Source organism: Paroedura picta, chromosome 4 (genome assembly GCF_049243985.1).
Source record: "Paroedura picta isolate Pp20150507F chromosome 4, Ppicta_v3.0, whole genome shotgun sequence".
NCBI lineage: Eukaryota > Metazoa > Chordata > Lepidosauria > Squamata > Gekkonidae > Paroedura > Paroedura picta.
The window spans coordinates 34797050-34821196 of record NC_135372.1 but is presented as its reverse complement, the minus strand read 5'-3'; the positions used below and the strand labels follow the sequence as shown (position 1 = coordinate 34821196).

The 24147-nt window shown below is 47.0% G+C and overlaps 1 protein-coding gene across 15 annotated transcripts in view; it reads right to left on the bottom strand.

The window, feature by feature from the left end:
- The window catches only part of PDE4DIP (phosphodiesterase 4D interacting protein), a 129299-nt gene that overhangs the window by 48608 nt on the left and 56544 nt on the right, over nt 1–24147 (bottom strand). For 14 of the 15 annotated variants that reach the window (XM_077332312.1, XM_077332313.1, XM_077332314.1 and 11 more), the window contains 12 exons: nt 23901–24017; nt 23518–23655; nt 19121–19300; nt 18590–18784; nt 17928–18071; nt 16133–16214; nt 15788–15879; nt 14802–14918; nt 14546–14683; nt 13915–14027; nt 12669–12796; nt 1900–2012 (listed from right to left, as the gene is read on the bottom strand). In XM_077332312.1, coding sequence (XP_077188427.1) covers nt 1900–2012; nt 12669–12796; nt 13915–14027; nt 14546–14683; nt 14802–14918; nt 15788–15879; nt 16133–16214; nt 17928–18071; nt 18590–18784; nt 19121–19300; nt 23518–23655; nt 23901–24017 — 1557 coding nt within the window. Of the gene's footprint in view, nt 1–1899; nt 2013–12333; nt 12797–13914; nt 14028–14545; nt 14684–14801; nt 14919–15787; nt 15880–16132; nt 16215–17927; nt 18072–18589; nt 18785–19120; nt 19301–23517; nt 23656–23900; nt 24018–24147 lie in introns of those variants that run through there. The other variant, XM_077332317.1, reaches the window with a different exon arrangement.

The following is a 24147-nucleotide window of genomic DNA, read 5'->3' as shown; positions in this document are numbered from 1 at the left end:
ACTTCAGACCAACACGGCTACCCACTTGAATCTATCTCCATGAAGGTGTGAAGTTTCACTCGATTGCTCTCAATAGGCAGACATCGGATGAAGAACATCTCTTTATTGGAGAAGCTACAATGTGAACGTCTCTTAGGTTCTTGCTAGGACTGACCTCCCTGGGAACCATTATCCTTTATCAACTTCAGCCCCTGTCATTCCCCCCTGATCACCCATTTTGGCATGAAACTGTCCAGAAGTCCCTCAGTGTGCCAAAAGTGAAAACTGGGGCCATTCCGCACAGATTCTTTGTAGCAGGAGTGTGGCAAATTGAAATCGCTACAAAAATGCGGTTATGCACAACGTCGTTGACAATATGCCACACTCCTGAAACCGATCCGCAAAAAGCGCTTTGTTGTAGTGCTTTCAGGGAAATCCCGAAAAGTGGATTCACCCTCTGGAAAGCACTAGACTCTTGCAACCAATCTGCAACACTAGCGGAAAAGTTCTGTGCGTTACCATTGTTGCGGTTTCTGCAAAGTCCCTCCCCCTGGCTCTCTCCTCTGATCTTCCGGCGAAGCGATTGCCATTTTTTTTTCTCGGAGCGAGCGGAGATCAACGCACCGGTGAGCCTTCGTTTACCCTGCAAGGCTTCCCCGGCTGCAGTCCCTCCCCAGAGCTGTTTTAAGTCACCAAGCACCACACAACCCCGTTTACTGGTTTATTTTCCCTTTATTTTTCCCTTTATTTTTCCCTTTATTTTCTGCCAAAAATCACACCCGTGCGGGGGGGGGGGTATTTTTTTTTCACTTGGGGGGAGTGTGGCAACGATGAAACGGCAGCTCAAACACCACCTGCTAGCTAGATTGGTCTCTCCGTTGCAACGAATCAACGCAGATTCGTTGCAACGTGTTTTTTTTTTTTAAAGGAAAAGGGGCTTTTCGGGAGCATGATTAAGGAAAAGGGGCTTTTCGGGAGCATGATAACAGCCGCCCATTGGCTGCTCGTTTGATTGATGGCCAGGGGCGGGACAAAGCTCAGCAATATCGCTTCCTGGCTAGCGATTTTTGCCGAGACCGGAAACCTGTGCGAAACGATAGAAACGCAACTGGATTCCACTACAAAGGCAGGTATGCATAACGACGAATTCCACTATTTAAAATGGCATTTTTTCATTCCGCAACCAATTTGCAACATAGATCCTGGTGCGGAATGGCCCCTGGTCTTGGCTGGTGTCTTCACTGCTCAAGGTCAGGGGTGGAGATAGTGTGTTCTGGCAGTTCTCACAACCCAAGGGCTGGAATTCCAGAAGCACTGAACTAACTAATTCCACACCTACCATGATGAATTACAAAAAGGGCTTTAGGCAAATATAAAAGTGACAAGAGAAAGCTGGGTACAAGAAAGCAAATAGCAAACACATGTGATAACAGAGTCTTGACAGCAGGAAAGCCAGGACATTCTTCACACAGGCGTCTCCAGACCTTGAGGCTGCTCAGCTTATTCATGGAACATCACAAGGCCAAACCTGATTGGCCACACACATAGGACTGTCAACCTCAGACTGGCACCGGAAGATTTCCCACAATTACAAAAAGGGCCATGGCACAAATAAGGCTGAGAATGGCTGCTGTTTGAAAGTCCTCAGCATTACATCAACAGCCCTTCTAAAGGGATGCCCCTGGTACTTTCATCCGGACTAGGGAAGTCAGTCCCTAGGTGGGACCTGTGGGTCCTCCAGTTCTACAGCTCACCTCCAGGCAAGAGAAATCAGTTCCCCTGGAGAAAATGGCTGCTTTAGAGGGCGGACTCCCTAGCATTCTATTCCACTGAAGACCCTCCCTGCCCCAGAACCCGCCCACTACTGGCTCCGCCCCCAACATTCCCGGGTCTTTCCCAACCCAGAGCTGGCAGTCTTACTCTGGATGGATTCCACTGCTGTTGCTGAGCCACTCTGTGAGCAGCGGCTTCCTCCTCAATGCTGTCTGTGAACTCAGTGCTGGCATCTTCTGTGTCCTCGGTCACAGCTAGAACTGGGAACGACAAAGCAGAAGGGCAAAGAGGCTGAGACCCGGGTCTTGAATTTCCTTGAATTTCATTCATCATCGAGGGCTTCTCTGCACCTTCCGAGGGAAATAGCTCTGTCCTTTGATGATGAGGTCAACCCTGCCTGAAAGCTGAACCTCCTGTTCCCTTGTCCTCCAGCCCCGCAATACAGCTGCTCCCACAAAATGCAAATCCCAGCCTCTGCTTCAGTACAAAATGCTGCACGAAAACAAATGGACGATTCCAATGGGAATTGGAGCTCAATGTGAGCTCAATGGGAGATCTCTATGGGAGATCTTGATCTCTATGGGAGATCAAGAGCTCACAGCCTTGACTCTCCATGATACAGGAGCGTTTGCCTAATTATACTCAAATATTAACAAGGACGGACTCACTGCCACTGACGAAAGATTGAAAGCGGAAAACAAATCTAGAGACCGTTCTGGCAGAGTCGAAGCCTGAATAAATAACATAAGAGACTCTTTATCTTTTCAAGCTTTATTAAGCCACTGGATAGATTCTGTTTCTCTCTTGTCAGTACAAAATGCTGGCAGGTGTGAAACGCACATCCTGGAGGGGAAACAGAAGGCCCTCCGGGTGCCCAGTGCCACCGTTTCAGAAGCAGAGCGAACCACATTTTTTTAGAAGCCTCAACAAGGGTCTAGGGCAGGGGTGGCCAAGCTGTGACTCTCCAGACGTCCATAGACTGCAATCCCCATGAGCCCCTGCCAGCACATGAAAACTGTGGCTCTCCAGATATCCATGGGCTACAATGACCATGAGCCCCTGCTAACTGGCCTTGCTGGGAAGGGCTCATGGGAATTGTAGTCCAGGGACATCTGGAGAGCCACCGTTTGGCCACCCCTGGTTTAGGGGGACACAGGGGACACCTGGTCTTGAATCTAGTGATGCAAAAGTGGAAACAGAGACTCAGCACAGTTCAGCTTGCACTAGAACTTACGCAACCTCTTAGAGCAGGGGTACTCAAACTGCGGCCCTCCAGATGTCCATGGACTACAATTCCCAGGAGCCCCCTGCCAGCGAATGCTGGCAGGGGCTTCTGGGAATTGTAGTCCATGGACATCTGGAGGGCCGCAGTTTGACTACCCCTGTCTTAGAGGTTCCTTCCATATGTATGAAACCAACCAGGTGACCCCTGGTGAGATTTTCAAGACAAGAGACGTTCAGAGGTAGTTGGCCATTGCCTGCCTCTGCATTGCAACCTTCAACTTCCTTGGTGGTGTCCCACCCAAGTACTAACCAGGGTGGACTCTGCTTAGCTTCTGTGATCTACCAAGAAGGGGCTGACATGGGCTATCCGGGTCAGGGTTCTATGTAGGCTAGTGCCCAGAAATGAGTTGCTCTAGAATTTATTTTTCCTATGTTTTTGTGAACTACAACTGAATTCCAGGGGATTGATTGGCTGTTTTGGCAAAGAATTTTTTTTGCACTTGAAAGCTCACACCTTGCTGGTCTTAAAGGTGCTACTGGACTCTGATTTTATAGAAATACAACAGTGCATAAAGTCTGATCTATCATTGGTAGGCAAAATCACAAAACTCCGCCTCACTTACTTTGGCCATATCATGCAATCTGACTCAGTGGAGAAATCAAGTTTGCTAGGATTGGTCAGTGGAAAAAGGAAACCAGGCCAGCAAAGGGCACGGTGGATGGATGTGATAAGGGTGGACACCGGCTAGAACATTGCACAGCGGAGGGAGGCGGTGTGGGATTGTGGCGACAGCTGTGCCATGGGATCACCAAGAGCCAGACACGACTGAGTGGCTGACAACAACAACAAAAGATCTTGTGCAAGAGGAAATGCAAGGGGGGAGAAATGCAAGTTGGGAGCCGTGTTGGTCTGAAACAGCAGAACAAAGGTTGAGCCCAGGACATATGCATTTTTCTTTAAGGTATAAGCTTTCGTGTGCTTCTTGGGAGAGAGTACGTCTGACTTTGCACAAGCAGCTAGCATGGTCTTTTCTCATGCATTTCTGCATGCACAAGAGCAAGCAGGACTTTGCTGCTTGATCAAACCCCCCGTCGTTCAAGAGGTGGAGAGTGCCAAATCCATCTGTATTGAGAGCCAGTGTGGGGTAGGGGTTAAGATTGACACCTTCTAATCTGGAGAGCTGGTTTTGATTCCCCGCTCCTCCACATTGGAGCCATCTGGGTGACCTTAGGCTTGTCACAGTCCTGACAGTGCTGTTCTGACTGAGCAGTCCTGTCAGAGCTCTCTCAGCCTCACCCACCTCACAGGGTGTCTGTTGTGGGGAGAGGAAAGGAAGGTGATTGGAAGCTGCTTTAGGACTCCATCAGGCAGTGAAAAGTGGGGCATACAAACCGACTCTTCCTCTCCTAGTCACAGCCCTGTTACAATTGTTCTCACATAGCAGTGTCTCTCAGAGCTTTCTCAGCCTCACCTACCTCACAGGACACCTGTCCTGTTGTGGGGAGAGGAAGGGAAGGCGATTACAAGCTGCTTTGAGGCTCCTTCGGGTAGTGGAAAGCAGGGTATAAAAACCCAGCTCTTCTCTTCTTGCTAGCAGGCACTAGAGGCAAACACAAGCTACTGATTTCCCCAAGGCAATGCCCTCTCGGTGGCTTCTCTGGCACAGTCCAGAGAACTGCTAACCGCAGACACCTACCATAAATATCTACTGACTGCACCTTTCTGAGTCAGCCCAGGATACGCCTGCTAATGGCAGGCTATTCCCTGCTGGTGCCCACTAGAGTGTGGGTGAAGGAAAGAGGAGATGGGGGGGGGATCAGTGTCACTCCTCACAGAATAAGCCTGAGCCCAGGTTGTTGCAGAACGACCAAGCTTTCTCAACCAGGGTTTCGCAAAACTCCGGGGTTGGAAGGATTTCCTGAGTGGGTGTGAGTTAATTATTTTTAATAGATTAAACATTGTTCAACATTTATCAGGTGAGTAAAATCAGAGTCCAGTAGCAGCTTTAAGACCAATAAAGATTTATTCAAGACGTGAGCTTTGCTCACGCCTTGAATAAATCTTTGTTGGTCTTAAAGGTACTAATGGACTCTGATTTTATTGTGTACTTCAGACCAACACGGCTACTCATTTGAATTTATCAGGTGGTCATATATGGTCATGCCAACCTCCCAAAATGGCCGATGGGCCTGGAGGGGGTGGAAAGGGGAGGGGCCCTGGGTGGGCATGTCCACAGCGATGCTTCCCAACCATATTCTGCCCAATTGTGCCATTTCTGGGGTGCCTCAAAGCCTGAAGAATGTTTTAGGGGTTTCTCAATGGTCAAAATGTTGAGAAAGGCCGCCTTAGACAAAGAGGGTGCCTGGTTATTCTAGCTTGTCTGTGCTTCCTTATGCTGCATATCTGTTGGACATCTTCATGATGCTGTTTACTCGTTCACTATCTTGACAACGGTGCACCGTGAGAGTCCCAAGAACCAAACCCAGAAATCCACTAGGAGCGTAAAGCCAATAATACACTCATAGATGCTAACAGTATCAATGTATATCTATATATCAAAAGCTGCCAGTTTGTATTCAACTTACAAATTCGATTGACGAGGATTAAAGTGACTGATGCAAAAAACAATTCAAACAGCTTTTTCTTTTCCTGGCCGGGTGTCTAAAAACAAGGCACCGTGACCCGCTGACAATGCGTAGCTTCACTGGCCTTCACAAGACTCATGTCCAAGACTCCTGTTGCCCTCCATGTCTTGCTATAGAGAGGTATAGCATTTGAGAGCTGGAAGGAGTCTTCGCAACCATCTCATCCAACTCGCTGCCCTATATCCAAATCTATTCCCGAAGGGTCGCTTGCTCAACTTCTGTTTGAAAATGTCATAGAATCATAGAATCATAGAGTTGGAAGGGGCCATAGAGGCCATCTAGTCCAACCCCCTGCTCTACGCAGGATCAGCCCTAAGCTGATTCTTAAAAGATGTCATTCTTAAAAGATGGTATCCAGAGCTGGCCCTAGTGCTAGAGATCAGGCCTGACTTGTGTAGGGTAGAATGGAGCTATTACTTCTCTTGTCTTGGATGCAGTTCTTTTTATTAAATGAAGACTGAAGTCCAATAGTCTTCTTGGCAGCCATGTCATACTCACCCAGTAATCAACCTCAATAATCAAATCTGTTTTCACATAGGCGACTGCTAAGCTAGGTATCCCCCATCCATATGCCTGCATTTGATTGCTTTTGCCTACACTGCTCCACTAGAAACCTCCCTCTAGATCAGGGGGGGGGGCCAAACTGTGGCTCTCCAGATGTCCATCGACTACAATTATCATGCGCCCCTGCCAGCTGGCAGGGGCTCATGGCAACTGTAGTCCATAGACATCTGGAGAGCTGCAGTTTGGCCGCACCTGCTCTAGATTAACAAAGTGACTTTAGGGAATGCTCTTTTGAATATGGTTGTCCAACCACCCATGACTCTACCTGCTTGTTCCATCCTGTAGCTAACCGAAGTGTCAGAAGGGCACTTTGTCAAATGCCTTGCTGCAATGAAACTATTACATCCACAACATTCTTGTGATCCATTGGGCTAGCAACCTGATCGATAAAACATGATAAAGGGTGGACGGATAGGATTGACTCTTGACAGATCCCTCCTGGCTTCTACCTATTATTGCATTGTGTTCGAGAAATGGACTGACACATTTATTATTGATTCTAGGATCTATGCCCCCAGATGTCCCTCCAAAAGTGGGACAATCTGGTCACCTTACTTAAAGGTGCTATTGGACTCTGTTTTTTTGGTGCTACTTCAGACCAACACGGCTGCTCACTTGGATCTGATATCCTAGAAGTGTGTCATGGCATTTTCTGCAGATCTAGGCTCAAACAGGTATTCAGACATACCGTAAGGGTGAATGATAAGAGGCACTGTACACGGTAGGGACCAAGAAGTGTGGCATCTGCTTGACCTGCAGGAAGGCCTAGGTTCATACCTGCTACCTCTGCTTCAAAGGATCATGTAGCTGATAATGTAAAACAGGGGTAGTCAACCTGTGGTCCTCAAAATGTTCATGGACTACAATTCCCACAAGCCCCTGCCAGCATTTGCATTTGCTGGCAGGGGCTCATGGGAATTGTAGTCCATGAATCTTTACAGGCCAACTGCCTGACTCTGTAGTGGTGGTTTCATATGTTCATTCTCAGCACTTAAGTATATGGCAGATGATTTTCATGGCCAGCATCTACTGGCTTGTTGTGGGTTTCTGGGGCTGTGTGACTGTCTGCTGGTAGTCTTAGTCCCTGATCGTTCGCCAATAACCGTGGCTGGCATCTTCAGAAGGAGGACGCAGGAGGATAGGAATCTCTCAGCGCCCAAGTGTGGAGTGTGTGAAAAAACACTTCCTAATGAACTTGCTAATGAACTCCACCCAGTCACGAAAAAAGCTTCCAAGTTCCAATCTAGCCCTTTGGAGATTCCCAGAGAAGACAGGAATGTGAGATACCACACCCACACATCCCACCACAGCCCTGCCCCCCAGCCACACCCACACACTTTGGCATGGAAACATTCCCATCTTGCCATGGCCTACCTTGGAAGGTGCCAGACAGTTGCTGGCCAAACAGCAAGCGCTAAAACTACCAGCCCACAGCCACCACTATACAGCAGGCATCTGCCACATTAACACCCCCACTCCGTCTGCCCTCTGGCCTGAGTTCTGGGAGGTTCCTTGAAGATGGAGAGGAGGGAATGTAGACGAGAGGTTGCAATGAATCGGAAGGGTCCATGCAGCATGCCCAGCTGTGGGAGTGATGAGAATGGAATTCATGGATGCAACGAAACTGGCAAGGACACTGGGGGAGAGGGTTAAAAGGGAGGGTGGAAACCTTTGCTAGGCATCTGGGCTTTTGGGGGGCTGAAACAGAAAAGAAAAACAAAGCAAAACCAACCACCGGGAATCGCCACAGGGAATTCCAGCTCTACCTAGAGGTACCCCTGCGGCTTGGATGAGAGCAAAACTGGGATTGCCCTCGATTATGACCGGTGTTCGTTCAAACACTTGATAAGATTTCGGAGAAAGCGGAGCAATGACACCGCCCATTTATTTCAAAAGCAATGTGGTAAGATGATGTTGCAAAATTATGCTACCTATGTAGGGTAACACAGGAACGTTTCCCATGGCTCCTCTGTATCGGATAACACCCAGGGTGTTCCCATAACTGGTTTCAAGATTGGCAACTGGGTGATTAAATGGGACTATAATAGAGTCTCCTTTCCTCCCCCCCCCCATCCCCCATAGCCTCAGAATAGCCTTTACTCCAATTTGGTTTCAAACCACACCAACAGCTTTGCTAGCTGAACTTTACTCCCAAAATTCCTCTGGCTTCACATCCTTGCATCAGTGGAGGTTCAGTTCCAGAGAATCTATAGCCCTAGATTTGTCCTTTCTGCACAGGGCTCAGAAGAACCAGATTTCTCACAGTGCTTTTAATGGGCTTAAATTCTCCCTCAGCCTTTGCGAAGTGGTTCTTTCTACTCTTTGATACTGATCCATTCATCTCCTGTAAAGTGTCACTCTCTGCTTTAGCAGCCCACAGAATATTGTCTAAAACGCCATGTAAGGGCAGCAATGTTTTAAATATGGCTAGTGCTTTCTGAGGAGATTGCTTCGAATAGTTCTAGACTGTTTCAATGTGGATAGTTGTAATTTATCCCATGTAGACATACCAGACCGTAATGGCCTCTGGCCACAGAGAATAATCGGTATCATTATCAAATATTAGGGCAGCCTTTCTCAGCTTCTTTACCATCAAGAACCCCCCAAAACATTCTTCAGGCTTTGAGAAACCTCCGAAGTGGTGTGCTTGTGCAGAATATGGTTGGGGAGGGTAACTGTACAGATGCTCACCTGGGGCCCTTCCTTTTCCCAACCCCTCCAGGTCCACCACTGGCCATTGTGGGAGGAAGGGGGGCGGTTCAACACGGACATATACGGTCATAAATGTTTAACAATTTTTAAAATTTATAAACAACTAATCCATCCCCCCACCCACACAGGGAACCCTATCCCGGCCTGCCAAGAAACCCCAAGGTTTCACAAAATCCTGCAGACTTTGGCCAAGATATGTACAGAAGAGGAAATATGGCCATCTCTAGAATGGCCCCAGAAACCATGAATGTCCACAATGTGTGAACTTGCTTTGCTTACCTACTTCAAAATCTCTAATTGGCTTTCCGTGTTTTCAGTTGCAACCTCATTAGTTACGAGAACTAAACGTTCGCTGACTGTAACGGCCCCTTTGTTGGGGGTTTCGTAGCTGCTTCTCCAAGGAACGATCTACAGCGTTCCTACTGCTGGAAGTGTGATTATTTTGTCAAAGGAGACTTTCTGTTCCTCCCTGGAAGAGGATCTGATTACTGTGCCCTTGCTGGATCGCACCAAGAAAGATGGCTTTCTGGATATTTCCAGCAGGATAGGATGGCTAGAAATATGCTTGTTATTTGGGTCATTAGAGGCATGTTGTACCAGTTTGGTGTAGTGGTTAGGAGTGTGGACTTCTAATCTGGCGTGCCAGGTTCGATTCTGCGCTCCCCCACATGCAACCAGCTGGGTGACCTTGGGCTCGCCACGGCACTGATAAAACTGTTCTGACCGGGCAGTGATATCAGCGCTCTCTCAGCCTCACCCACCTCACAGGGTTTCTGTTGTGGGGAGAGGAAAGGGAAGGCGACTGTAAGCCGCTTTGAGCCTCCTTCAGGTAGGGAAACGCGGCACATAAGAACCAACTCTTCTTCTTCTTCTACATAGAGATTTCTACTTTAGCTTCTATGACTAGTAAGGTAGACTGGACTTCCTAACGCTCTTCTAACGCCCAACTATGGACATGATTTCTATACCGTAATACAGCCTTTCTCAACTCTTTTACCATTGAGAAATCCCTGAAACATTCTTCAGGCTTCGAGAAACCCCAGAAGTGGTGCAATCATGCAGGATATGGTTGGAAAGCAGCGCTGTGGAGACACCCACCTGGGGCCTCTTCCCTCCCCACCTCTTCCAGGCCCATCGTTGGCCCTTGGAGGGGGGGTTGACCTGACCATATATGATCATAACACCCTACTAAAAGTTTAACAAATTTAAAAACTATCTTACAAATTAATTAACTCCCACCCATGCGGGAAACTCTTCCAGGGCCCTCAAGTAACCCCAGGGTTTCACGAAAGCCTGCCTTATTACGTCACCAAATAACAAGTAGTCAGTACAAATCAGGCTATGCAAACTAGGACACGTTGATAACCTAACTGCAAAGCCTGCAGGCATCTCCACAAAAGAGGCATGCACATGCAAAAAAACAAAAACAAAAAACGCACACGCCATTCTGAAGCCAGCGCTGCCCTCGGCTTCAAATTACATCCTTGGGTTTGTCGTAGGGCTGGAACTCCTTCTCTCTTTCCATATCGGCAGGGGATGGCAGTCTCCTAACAAGTATGATGCTTAGCTCAAGGTAACCAGCCCAAAGGCGAAGTTTAAGCTGAAGCCTCCAATGGGCTGAGTACAGTACAAGGTGGTCCAGTTCTGTGGCTCTCCTGGATATAGACTGGTTGTCACATACCTTCTGTAGGACGCTGCTGATGCAAGGACTTTGTTGGGCCACAAAGGGAGCACAGGCTGTATCTTTTGTTATTTTTGTTATTATTTTTTTTAATTAACAAAAGAAGCCGCCCAAGCTGAAACCCAGGAGCAATTCCTCAAAGTTCCAGGAACAAGTGAACTAGTAGCTCCTGGGAGTAACTACAAGATCAGCAGCCAGTGTGGTGCAGGGGCTTGATTTCTGGAATGTCACCTGGGAAGCCCAGGTTCAAACCTCACCTTGCCAGGAAATTCTTGAGTGTGAGCTGGGGCTGCTGCCTCCATCTCAGCCTAACCTACCTCAGAGGATAGAATCATGTGGGTGGCCGTGTTGATCTGAAGCAGCGGAACAAAGATTTGAGTCTAGTGGCATGGGAGCCTAGTGGAGTCTAGTGGAGAGGAATGGGAAGGCGACTGTAAGCCGCTTTGAGCCTCCTTCGGGTAGAGAAAAGCGGCATATAAGAACCAACCTTCTTTTATTCAAGGTACATGCTTGTGTGTGTAAGCACACTTCTTCAGATAGATCTTTTATTTGTGTGTGTGTGTGTGTTTATATATATGTGTGTATATTTATGTGTGCGTGTGTGTGTGAGGTGCACCTGGCCCTAGCTTGGTGGAAGTATGGCAGTTCTGCAGGGCCAGCAAAATGGAGCTCTCCTGCCAGGCCTTTGGCTGAGACCAATGTGCCCCTACTGTGTGTAGCAGTTATTGATGGGATTTCCCCTACATAGAAGAAGAGTAGGTTCTTGCAGGACACTTTTCTCTACTAGGAGTCCCAAAGCGGCTTACAATCACCTTCCCTTTCCTCTCCCCACAACAGACACCCTGTGAGGGAGATGAGGCTGAGAGAGCCCTGATATTACAGAAGAAGAAGAAGAGTTGGTTCTTATATGCCGCTTTTCTCTACCCAAAGGAGGCTCAAAGCGGCTTACAGTCGCCTTCCCTTTCCTCTCCCCACAACAGAGGTGGGTGAGGCAGAGGAGATCCCTGAGATTACTGCTCAGTCAGAACAGCTTTATCAGTGCTGTGGGGAGCCCAAGGTCACCCAGCTGGCTGCACGTGGGGGAGCGGGGAATCAAACCCAGCTCGCCTGATTAGAAGCTGCTGCTCTTAACCACTCACCAACCTGGCTCTCTCTATAGGGATGTACATATATTCCCCTCGCCCCCCACTACAGGGGCAAAAAGTTTACCCTCTGCCCAGGTCGCCCAACCATACTTCTGCTGGGACCAATAAGCAGGGACCTTGGTGGCCTATTTTTTGGAGGAGTTCCTGATGTTTTTAATGTGTTTTTATTGTCCAAATTTGGCTGTTATTGTAAATTCTCTCATTGTGAGCTGCCCCGAGGCATTGCGAGAGGGTGGGATATAAATTAAATTAATAAGTAATAAATAAAAATTAAATGTAGTTTTACAATCTGAAGAAGCGTGCTTGCACATGAAAGCGTATATATTCTGAATAAAACTTCTGCCGGCCTTAAAGGTGCTCCTGGACTCAAGGCTTTATTCGGCTACCTCAGGGAGAATCCTGTCTGCCACTCGGAGCTCTTGGGAGAAAGGGTGTGATATGACTGCCCCCGAATACATGAGTAAACAAAAATAATTGCTCCTTTTTCCAGGGGATATACTGGACAAAGAGGTGGGGAAGTGGGACTGCACACAAGGACACTTCACCAGCACGCCTCCTCACATGTGTTTGCGATATAGCACACAACAATTAACACAGATTCTGAAGGAGTTGGAGGTGGGGAATAATCTTTATTTAGCCAAACAGGAAGGGAGGAGAAAGAAAGTGGGGAGGGGGGGAGAGCAACCAAAAAAGGGGAATGATTAGATGGAGAGATCTATTTTACAAACCTCCTCGGCACGGCAGGATGGCACCGGCAAGGTGAATGACAGTGCACAATCTGCTGTTTCCAGGGAACGCCCCTGGACTACTAAGTAGGGAACTAACCCAGCCCCGGGCTGCGTTCGGTTAGTGATCGGCTTCTATTCTGCGCCAGCGCCAGCGGGTGAAGGCCAGAGCTCAGAAGGCATGCTTGGGCAGGACTGTCACACGATGATGTTCCCCACCTCCGTTTGTGTCCAGCGAGTCCAGCCTTAGCAAGCGCTCCAAGGTCCTCCCAAGAGCCTCTTCCAGCCTTTTGTGGAGCGTCCGGGCTCCTTCCAGTTCCGCCTGCAGCGTCTGTTCTTGCTCTGTGCTGGGGAGACCATGCAGAAAAGGAAGCAGATTAGGAGAGGACCTATGAAGTTGCTCTGGCAAGGGTGATTCCTCCCCTTTCCCCATCAAACTGCATTACGAACACAACTGGCACCACTGCATGGCCCTTTCCAGGACATGGAAAAACTGGAAAGGGCACTGGAATACTCCCTTGCAACTCAGTTTAAATACTTTCCCCCGAACAATCCCTGGAAGTTTTTAGTTAATTTAGCATTTTACCTATGTTTCACTGTCTAGCTGGGTGAGCAAGACTGGAGTCCAGGAGCACCATATAGACCAACAGAATTTCTAGGAGATAAGCTTTTGAGAGTCAAAGATCCTTTTCCCAGATTTGATGTCTGGGACCTTCTTTGCTCTGATCCCTGGCCTGTGTCAAGTCTGCTTGGCCTCAACCAGGGCCAGGGCCTTTCCGGTCCTGGCTCTTACATGGTGGAATGAGCTCCTGGAAGAGCTACAGGCCCTGACAAAGTTAACGCAGTTCTGCAGGCATTTGGTTGAGGCCAGGCTAAGAGAAAATCTTACCCTACCTTGGGAATATTGCAACCAGGGGTATGTGGGGGGGAGGGGTTATGCAGGGTGGTGATGGTGGTTTTATGTTTAGTAAGGTTGTGATTTTTGTAAATGCTGTTATTTTGATTCCTGTATTTTACAGTTTTGTTATTAGCCGCTGTGAGTTGGCTGGCCCAGAGGTGGCAGTCCAGAAATCCAATTAATAAAATAATTTAAAAAATAACTAACTGGGAAAGGATTGTGTTGTAGGTGGTGGGACAGGATACCACAAATAACTGCAGCAAGAAAGCCCTTCACATCTGAGCACGTCTTGCGGAGGTGTTGGTGTTGGTGGAATGCGCTCTTCAAGTCACAGCTGGCTTGTGGCGACCCCTAGTGGGGGTTTCTAGACAAGCAACATTCAGGGATGGTTTTCCGCCACCAACCTCTGTATCATGACCCTGGTGTTCTTTGGAGACCTCCCATACAAATATTTGACAGGGCTGACCCTGCTAAACTTCTGAGATCTGATGCAGATTGGGCTAGCCTGGGCTATCCAGGTCAGGGCATGATGTCTTGGCAGCTACTGGGAACAGGAAGTCTCCTCACCTGTCAGGATGAGCATGGAATTTCACCAAAGTGTTGTAGAGCTGCTTTTCTGTTTGCAGGGCTTCGTTCAGCTGGTTTGTCTCCGCTGCCAGCTCCTCCAACAGCAGCAACAGCTGCAAAGGAAAGTGTTCTGTTTAGCAAGAATGGGTTTCATTCTGCGGCCGAACTGGTGTGGGGGGACGGACAGACTCTCATCAAGAGACACTGTTGTATTCACTTCCCCCAAATATACCCTGAAGCGTGTCCTTGGACATTAACCTTCCTTACTGACCAAAGATATGCCCCCTTGCACTAGTGAGATCCAGTGTGTAAGCAAATGTAACCGTACCATTCTCATTCTGTAGCCCAATCTAAGATGGCTTCGATAGGTGGCGATGTCACAGAATGATGCAAAGGATGAAGGCTTAGAAGCACCAAATAAGCATCCTTTGACAATGGAAAGAACGCTGGACTGGGGGGAAAGAGTACAAATGCTGGCTTCGTCAAGTAGCTCGTTTGGCGACCTTTGGTCAGGCATTCCCCTTTCAATCTCCCTGGGGTTTCCGAAGAGGTTGAAATGTACACAACGCAAGCATCACAGATCAAGCAAGCCTGGGCCTGCCAAACGGCAGGGAACACTTTCCCACCATACCTGCTGCTTCCGGTTTCCTGAGACTTCTTGCCCCTGCGACTCCCCTTGGGCTACTTTTTCCCGAAGCATCAGAACTTCCTGGGTCAGCCTCTCCATGGCTGGCATTTCTTCAGGATCAACCAGTTGCATCTGCAGGTCCTGGAAGTCAACCAGAACAAGGTTGCTTGGAGGGAAACGAAGCAATGCTGTTCGGGGCCCAGGACCTCAGAGTCCACCACGGTCTTCGCAAACCGACGGGACCACTTTTTGCACCCACCTTGATAAGTTCTTCTTTGATCTGAATGCTCCTAGTAAGAGATTCGACATCGGAAGCCTGGACCTGCAGCTCCTCCTCTTGGGAAACCACCACAGTCTGAAGAGCTGACAACTCCAGCTATGGGGGAGATGCCAGGGAGGGAAATGGGTTCGTAAAGGAAATGCTGAACACTGCTTGTTCTGACAGCATGACGGCTATCCCCGTGAACTGGCTTTTCCCACTGGTGGATTTTTAGGCCAAACTGAAAACTCTTTGCAGAACCCTGCACAGAGCTGATATTAAATGCTGGCTCCAGAGCCAGGAGTGTCTCATTTTCACCCTGTTTGGCTTGCATGTGCTGCAGATGATCCAGGATGCCATGGCAAGCAAGACAGTTTCAGGGGGTAGCCATCCTGGCCTGCAGTGGAACAATTAGATTTGAGCCCAGCAACGCCTTTAGAGACCAATGAGAGCTTCAGAAATCAAGCTTTTGAGGGTCAAAGCTCCCTCGGTTGGGCGGAAGCTCTTGCTGGTGTTTGTCATGCAGCCCCGTATGACGTGCCATGATTCTTAAAGCTCCCCCAGGATTCTAAGTAGCTGCGGTTGAAAATCCCAGTTTGTGGGGAAGAAGCACTTCCCAGTTTTCCTCTGGAGCACATATTTGATGAACTCCCACTGGGAGTTTCTCTGATGACTTCACAAGCCAAGAAACTTACATCCAACTTTCCAAGCTCAAAGGGGGGGGGGATACACAAGCACTTCAATTTGAGCCTGACATGGGTTGGTGGCAACATACAGGTATTTCCTGGAAATGTGAAATCCCAGAATAGGATAAAACTCATACGCAGGCAACATTTTGCCATTTCCAAGAACAAGCAGCCGAGAACTGGAGAACACCAACCAGCTGGCACACGATGTATCCCCTCCCCATGCCCAAGCGGAATCCCGCCTCTATGACACTCCTCCCTCTGACCGGCTGTTTTGTTTCCCGGGCTCCGCAAACTCACTCGGCTTTCTCTTTCCTTCCGCGCCAACAGCTCAAGCTCGTCCTTCACGCTAGAGAGTTCCTTCTCCAGTCCGGCAGTCGTCTGCGACACAGCTGGTGCAAGGGAGGGGGACACAGACACCTGTTTCTTTACCTCCAAGCTCAACCCCCTCCCCCACCCAAGAAAAAACCCTGCTGAAACAAATATAAAAGCAGGACTTAGGAGGGAGACAAGCAGTTCCAAGAGAGGGCATGTCCAGCACCAACTAGCAGGTAGGAAAAAGGTTAAGCACACACACAAATGCACCCACCCCACAGCACCCTCCCAAGACTGCAGGGTCTTTAGTTGAAGTCACCAAGGACCAACCTTTCTCCACTGGAGATTTGGTGTCTTCTCCCTTAGGGATCGTGGCAGTGACGTTCCCGTCAGACCTTCCTTGCTTCAAGGCCTGAGAATACAAAAACACACTCACATTTCTTACTAGAATTTCAAGAGTCCTGGAAGCCTGAACAAGACTTTAGACTCCAGACAAACGAGACCAGCAAGGAGTGTCTCAGGTGGCTCATCTTGTTGGGTTGCAGAAGAGGAAGGTGTCAACTTAAAGCCCAGCATGATTTCCAGGGCATCAGCTATTGGCAAAGCTCTCTGTGTCAGCCAGCTAGAAGCAGGCAGCTTATGGGATACTGATTAGGGCAAAGAAAGCCCAATTGTTCCTGGCCACAAGCATAAGAACTGAGGGCTAACTCAACTCACAGGAGGCTACAATCGCCAGATGCCAAGGATGGCAGAGAACCAACCAAGAAAAATGGTCTGCGTGGACAGGATGTATACAATAATATGCAGATCAAAAATTCTAATTCCTGTTTATCGTCCAACCCAAAGGAGAAATTCTCTATGATGCATGCTGAGAATTTCTCTTTTGGCTTCCAAGGATTGGACTGGACGATAAGCAGGACTTAGAATTTTTGATTTATATATTATTGCATTATTGTATACGTCTTGTACACAGGGGCCATTTTTGTTGTTGTTGCTGTCATCTTATTTCTGTGCTCTTGTTGTTTGAGAAGAGAGCAACTCAGAGAGGCAGCAAGGAAGGAAAATTCAAATGCAGCCTCTGTATTTACACTGGGAATGCAAGAAGACAGATCACAAACACCCCTCTGGCTTTCAAAATGGAACAAGGTTGACCAAACAGGAAAATGAAACCGACAAGCTTGTGTGGCTGAAAGTGATGTGCACTCTAGGAGTACACAAAAGCAACCAAGGGAGATGTAGCAAGGGCTCTGCATCGAAAATGCATCCACACAGGGAAGTGAATACTTATCTGTAACATTTTGGTTCAAAGCACTAACATCAACAGTGTAACAGAAAACTCATGCAAAATGTAATGAATTCTTGACTTGTACTTTAGAACCGAATCGTTAAGTGCCTCCACAGTGTTACTAACATTTTGTTAGTATTTTAGACGGACTTTTAAACTAACTGCATTTCTCCCCTCCAATGAAAGTAGTTTCATTCCACTCGGCATCTTTCCCCTACTCCTAAATACTGAAAAGTCTGTCCCCAGTGGGCTTTTGCGGCCCATGATCTCCTGTTCTTCTCTTTTGGATTCTTTGTCTATGCGGCACCCTGAAATTTTGAGTATGAGCCACTGAGAGCAGCACCTAGCCTGGAAAGTACATGAAACTGTTAAAAATAGACGGTAGTTCACCTGGCACTGCACCACCTTATCCAAACTTCTTCTCAGGTGACTTGGCTTGGAGTTGAACTAAACAAAACACAAGCCCCAAGCAACTACAAGAACTAGCAACTCGCTCCAGATGTTACTATGTATCAAAGCAGACCCCAGCTGGACTGTGTTGCAATGTCAGGAGATAATAAACTGGGCATGATCTGAAAGGGAAATCCCACACGTTCTCCCAGCCCCCACCCTCAGCATCTTCTGGCCATGAAGCAGGTGAGAGTGATGGAAACTGGAAGGGCCTGCTCAGCCGACATCACCTTACCTGGGAGGGCCATTTGCGCAGTCCTTGCTTCCCTTTTCTATTCATCCTCTCCTACTAAGCCTTCCACATTTGCTGTTTTTCAGGCTCAATTTCCCTTGCCCTCTCCTCTGGTCCCCTTCTTCACATGCCGAGAGAGGCCATGAGCACACACTTACTTGACTTGACTGTCCTCCCTGGGAGAGGTGGGTGACAGAGCCCTTGGCTTGGCCTCCAGGGATCTGGCCCGTCAGCTGCTGGTGCAAGACTTGGAGCTCACAACTTCTTTCTATTAAAGCCTGGGCCATCTTCTCAGAAAACGACTGACAGAGCAAGAAGGAAAGCAATGAGGAAGTCAGGGAAACCGCCTTAATGGACCACGCAAAGACTCATCGGCTCCAACAGATGCAGAAAGCTCTCAAGCTGGCTACCGGCTGTTATTTTGTCAGCAGCAGCTAGCACTGCAAGGCACCCGCTCACCACCGTTTCTCACTAAATGGCCTTTCCTAAGAACTCTTCTAATCCATTCACACATCTGCAGATGCAGAGTTCTAACAGGTAAACAAGGGCAAGATGCTGGGTTTATGTGCTTATTGGGATTTTCATGTTGAAACACATAATTATCTATTTGGTGAAAATACTACAACACGCCCATACATCGCAGAGCGTGGCTGAGTACGGACAAACATCTCCTTCAGCGTTTCTACGAAAACAGCCCCTGAAATTGTAACAGTTCAAAAATGGACTTATCACAACAGCTGGATACGAAGCCTATCTATTGAGAGGGAATTTTAACACTCCCTACCTAAGACCCCCCCCACCCCACCCCACCCCCGCTTACACGACTTTGCTGCTGTTTGGCACTCAGGGCTTGAAGCAAGTTCTGGATCTCGGCCTTCTGCTCTTCGGCCTGCTGGTTCTTGTCGTTTAGGAGTTCCTGGATGATCCGCTCCTTCTGCTGAAGGCGGAAACAGAGTTCCTCTACAATATCCCTCTGCCCGGGTCCCAGCTTGCATTGCAGAGCGGCTGAGAGTGCCTAGGATAAAGGATAGTAAAGCTACATGAGGGTTTCTGACCCCGGGAGGCCGTAGCTCTCTAGCAACGGTTTGGAAGTTAGCAAAATCTACTTTGCTACAATCTCTGGGGCCTGTGGCCAGTGGCCAAATGGGATTTATGACAACAGCCTCTCTTGTCTGATATTAGAAACAGTTGTTTTCGGTGTTCCCTCCTAAAAGCCTTAATGAAACTTGGCACGCCTCTGCAGATGAAGCAGGGACCTGAATCCATGTGCAGGCAGAGGCTAGAAGGCCAGGAAAACAACAATAGATCCCCCCCCCCAAAAAAAAGCTAGCATAAGTAGAAAGATCTTTACTTCCACTTCCTTGTTCCTGTCATGCAGAGTGGTCCGTAGCTGCTGGATGAACCCTGCTTGCTCTGCCTGCCAGCGTTGAGATTTTGCTTCAACTTCCTCTTTCAGCCACTGGAAGTTCTGGCAGGCTGCTGAGAGCTGCTCCAGTTCCAGACCCTTGGCTTTCAGCATACTCTCCAGGCCCTAAGTCGAGGAAATTAAGGGGACAAGGATCAAGGAACCGCAGACTCAGGGCGGTGAGCAACTTCTGTTGAAACAATACTATTAAAAATCAGTTAACATTCTTGGAACATTTCTAGAAACTCCGCCCATAGGTGTAGAACCAGAAGCCAGGGTACGGATGCAATACAGGAGGGAGGCCAATATGATACTGATGTCAACTATTTTGCTGGACTCAACCATAGGCCTGGTGGAAGAGCTCTGTTCTGCAGGCTTTGTAGAACTCCATGAGCTCCAACAGGGCCCTGATTTTTTCTGGGGGCTCATTAAACCAAGCAGGAGCCAAGGCTAGCTGGATTTCTTTGGAGGTGGGGACCACTGTTGCCTGAGCACAAAGCTGCATCAACATGGGGGCCAAGCGGGGTGTGGCTAAAGATGTCGTCCTGAGAGGGTGGCAGGGCATCTGCTCTGCTATCTCTGAAGCCTGACAGGGGTCAATTGTGCAAGCAATTGGCAGAAAAGAGGAGGGGTACGCAAACCTCACCTCACCTTTCTACCCAGGAAGTTCTTGGGGCCGTCTCCAATCCTTTAGGGAGTATATCTCCCTGGATTATAGGCTGTCAGCGTTCCAGGTCCAGAGGACGACTGCCATTTTCTACCTCGGACTTTCTTTTCTTTCTTTAATCTTAAAGTATCTGCTTCAACCCTACATGATGATTTACCACAAATGAACGCTTTGAACTGAGGGGAGGACTTCGGCTGAGTTCCAAAACATCATTTACTGCAAGTATCTCTCGCTTTTTTTTTTCTCCGTCTCTCTTCCTGCATCAAAGCCCTTTGTTTCCCCCCTCCTCTTACTCTGCTCTGCCTGAAGCCACCTCGTTAAGAGGCAGGCTTATTCTCCTAACTAAGCAGAAGAAGGATTCAAATCAACTCGAATTAATTGGCAAAACCTCTTATTGTAATTGTTTTGGTTTTCGGAGATAGAGATAAGAGCAGTGAATGTGAAAATCTCACGAGAACTTTGTGCCAGTACGAGAATCCCTGCCTTAACCGGCTTCAATACGTCACATGCCTGTGCCGGAACATTAGAGGATAAAACAGAGGACCTCTACTGGCCACTTGTAAAATTGTTTGGGGCCGGGTTTTTTTTTTAAGTCAAAATCATGTCTATGTTAAAAAGATTGGCTCATCTAATAGAGATACAAACCCAAGATTACAAAGTATTCTTAGATGGATTGATCAAAAATATCTCCAAGGAGATCCAAGATGGCAAGGAAGAAGTCTTCAATAGGAATGATGGATCAATAACAGTGACTGATGACAGCTTTAAACAAGGTGGAAAACCAACAGCAGAAGAGAAATCTGAAATTCATATCTTCAAGGAGATCCAAGATGCCAAGGAAGACGTCTTTAACAGGAATAATGGATCAATAACAGTGGCTGATGACAGCTCTAAACAAGGTGGAAAACCAACAGTAGAAGAGAAATCTGAAATTCTGGAGACGGAAAATGGGATGCCGGAGTTCTGCAGCCCAGATAAGGACACCCTTTTTAAAAAGACATACAGCCATCTCAAAGCAAGAGTGTACAAAAATCAATCAAAAGAAATATGGATCTGCAGTGAAAGTAACCGATTCAAAGGATCTCTCTGGGGAAAAAATTGTATTGATACTGGAGTCCAGGAGGTGCAACGGCCTCAAGATTTATCGATGCATATTTTGCGGGAAAGAGTACAACTGCACTTTCTACGCCAAAGGCCAATGGGACAGAATATAATTTTACGGGAACGACAAGATGTAGCAAGCCTCGAGATGAGACCCCCTTAAGAAGACCGAAAGCTCATATTGTTTTATGTTTAATGTTATACCGTATTCTATATTTCCATTTTTATGAAAAAGGGGAAGCAGTGTCTCTTTCGCTCTTGGTTTTTTTTTTGTCTCTTTTCTTTTATAGGCATATAGGTAATATAATCATTAGTGCTGAAAATGTAAAATGGGGTTCTCCCCCCTTATTTTTTCTTTCTTCTATTAGTGAATTGTCCTAGGACTAAAGCCTACACTGAGGATGGTTCTTAGAATGGGTCAAGCAAAAATTGTTTTGTAGATGTATTAGAACCAAGGATAAGGAGAAGCTATAGAAGACTGAAAGCTTATATTGTTCTATGTTTAATGTTAAGCATTTAATCTAAACCTGGAAATCTTATTATTCTCTGTATTAACAACATATACTGTATCCTATATTGCTATTTTTATGAAAAAGGGGAAGCAGTGCCTTTTTTCTCTCTTGTTTCTTTTTCTTAGTAGGCATATAGGTAATATAATCGTTAGCGTTGGAAATATAAAATGGGGCTTTCCCCTCTTATTATTTTTTTTATTGGTGTATTGTTATAGGGCCAAAGCTCATATTGATCTGTAGAAAATGCAAAGCTCTCAACTTATACCTGTCAGGATGGCTCTTAGAATGGGCCAAGTATAAATGGTTTGTAGATGTATCTGTATTAAGGATAAGGAGAAATTATGAAATCCTTTTGTAATTTTTTTTCTTTGTACATCTTTAAGGCAAAGCCCTACTTTCCTCTCCCTTTATCAGGGTATTGATACAGGGCCAAAACTAATACTGTGCTATAAGAAATGTTTAATGTTAAGCATCTAACTCAAACCTAGAAATATCTGCTAGGATAGCTCTCAGATTGTATCAAGCAGTTAATGTGAGGTCTACGATCTCTCAAGTAAGTTGATTAATAATAACTTTTCTTTTGTATATCTAAACAGGCTTTTTTTTTTTTTTAATGTAGTGGAAATGTGGATGGCTCTTAGACTCATGGCTCTTAGAGTTTTGGGCAAAAGTTTATATCACTGTGGAGTCAATGTGGGGTCGTATATTCTCAAATGATGACTATATTTCTATCTTTATGAAAATAAAAAAATCATTATAAAAAAAAAAAAAAAAAAAAAAAACATGGGGGCCAAGCCAGCCTTTCTTCTGCGCCAAAAGTACACAGTATCAAGTTCTCTGGCCGCTTCCATTGCAACCAAAACACAGCTGTGGAATAATTCCCCACACCTCACTGTCCTTCGTGGTGACGGAACGCAACCTAGTGGCAGAATTCTGGACATGTTAAGGTCAAATTTCTCAAATGTCCAGGCGAAAAAAGAATGCCATACAGCAGGGAGAGTCAGCTATCACAAACATAGATTCAGATGGGTAGCTGCATCGGTCTGAAGCAGTAGAACAAAAATTTGAGTCCGGTGGTACCTTTCAGACCAACAAAATTGTATTCAAGGTGTATCCGTGTCTGAAGAAGTGTGCTGTGCACACAAAAGCATACACCTTGAATACAATTTTGTTGGTCTTAAAGGTGCCACCAGACTCACACTTTACAACACTTGAGTAACTTGAGTAACTCTGAATCATCAGGTTAAAAGGATACTTTTATGTATCCTTTTAACCTTCAGAACCCTGCTAGATGTGGTTTACGATATAAAAGGCAGCCATTGGACATAAATAGCATAAAACAGAAGGCCGTTTTAAAAAGCTGGTGAGAGTAAACACCCTTATTAAAAGCCTGGGTAAAAGACCCGCCACCTAAATGACAGTAAAGTAAGCATCAGGTGAGCCTCAAGGGCATTCCATAGGCAAGGTGCCACCACAGAAAAAGCCCTGCCTCTTGTTTCTACCTGCTTCACCTTCGAAAGCAGGGATTGAGAAGCAGATCTTAACTGGCAGAGTGGCTAGAATAGGAAGAGACAGTTCTTCGTGCAACCTGGCCCCTAACTGTAAGAGCCAGTTTGGTGTAGATGTTAAAAGCAGTGGCGTCTAATCTGGTGAGCCTGGTTGGATTCCCCACTACTCCTACACATGCCGTCAGCTGGGTGATTTTTTTGGGCTAGTCACTGTTCTTGATAGTACTGTTCTCACACAGCAATAATATCAGGGCTCTCTCAGCCTCACCTCCCTTACAGGGTGTCTGTTGTGGGGAGAGGAAGGGAAGACAATTTGTCAGCCGCTTTGAGATTCCTTCAGGTAGTGAAAAGCGGTGTATAAAAAACAACTCTTCTTCCTAAGAAGATGGGTACCTAGTGCATTGTACCTTTAATTTCCCTAACCCCACAGCACAGGCAAAAGAGATGCTAAGAGAGACCTCTTGAAAGAGACATTCCAAGCATCAATATTACGCAGGAAGAAGCCAGAGGAGACAGAATAGAGAGACATAAGAAATCCTGGCTGCCACAACCTACCTGAATGGTGGTCTCATTACTATCCAGGATCCTGCGCAACCCTTCCAGGTCATGCTCTCGCTCTCTCAGAGACCAATGAAGCTGCTGAAGCTCTTGTTCTTTCTCTTCAAGCATATGGAACTTCTCATCTACCGCTTGCTATAAAAAGGAGCATGGGGGGGGGGGAAAGAAGGGGGGAAGGTCACAGATGCCAACGGCCATAAGGCACAGAAACCGAAAATGAGGATTTGCACAGCACACTCATTACAAAGGTGGAAAATTCAGCTCCTGCTCCTCCTTAGTATACAATGAATGGGGGGAAACACATTTGCAACAGACAGCAATGGAGGTCTCAAAAATCGGGCCACAGGCAAGGTTCAGAAAGAGGGCAGCTCTCTGCTTACCTCCAGAGCAGAGTCCCGGTCTTTGATGCGCTGTTGCAGTTTCTGTACCATATCAGCAGCTGCAGATGGGGGACTCTTGTCTGAATCCTGATGATATTGCAGAAGTTCTTTAAATTCCTGAAGGGCCACAGAATGCATCAGCACCTGGCAGCAGTACTACACAAGACTAAACAGTACTACACTTCTTAGTTAAAGCAGTACTACACTGCTTAGTTAAAGCAGTACTACACTGCTTAGTTAAAGCAGT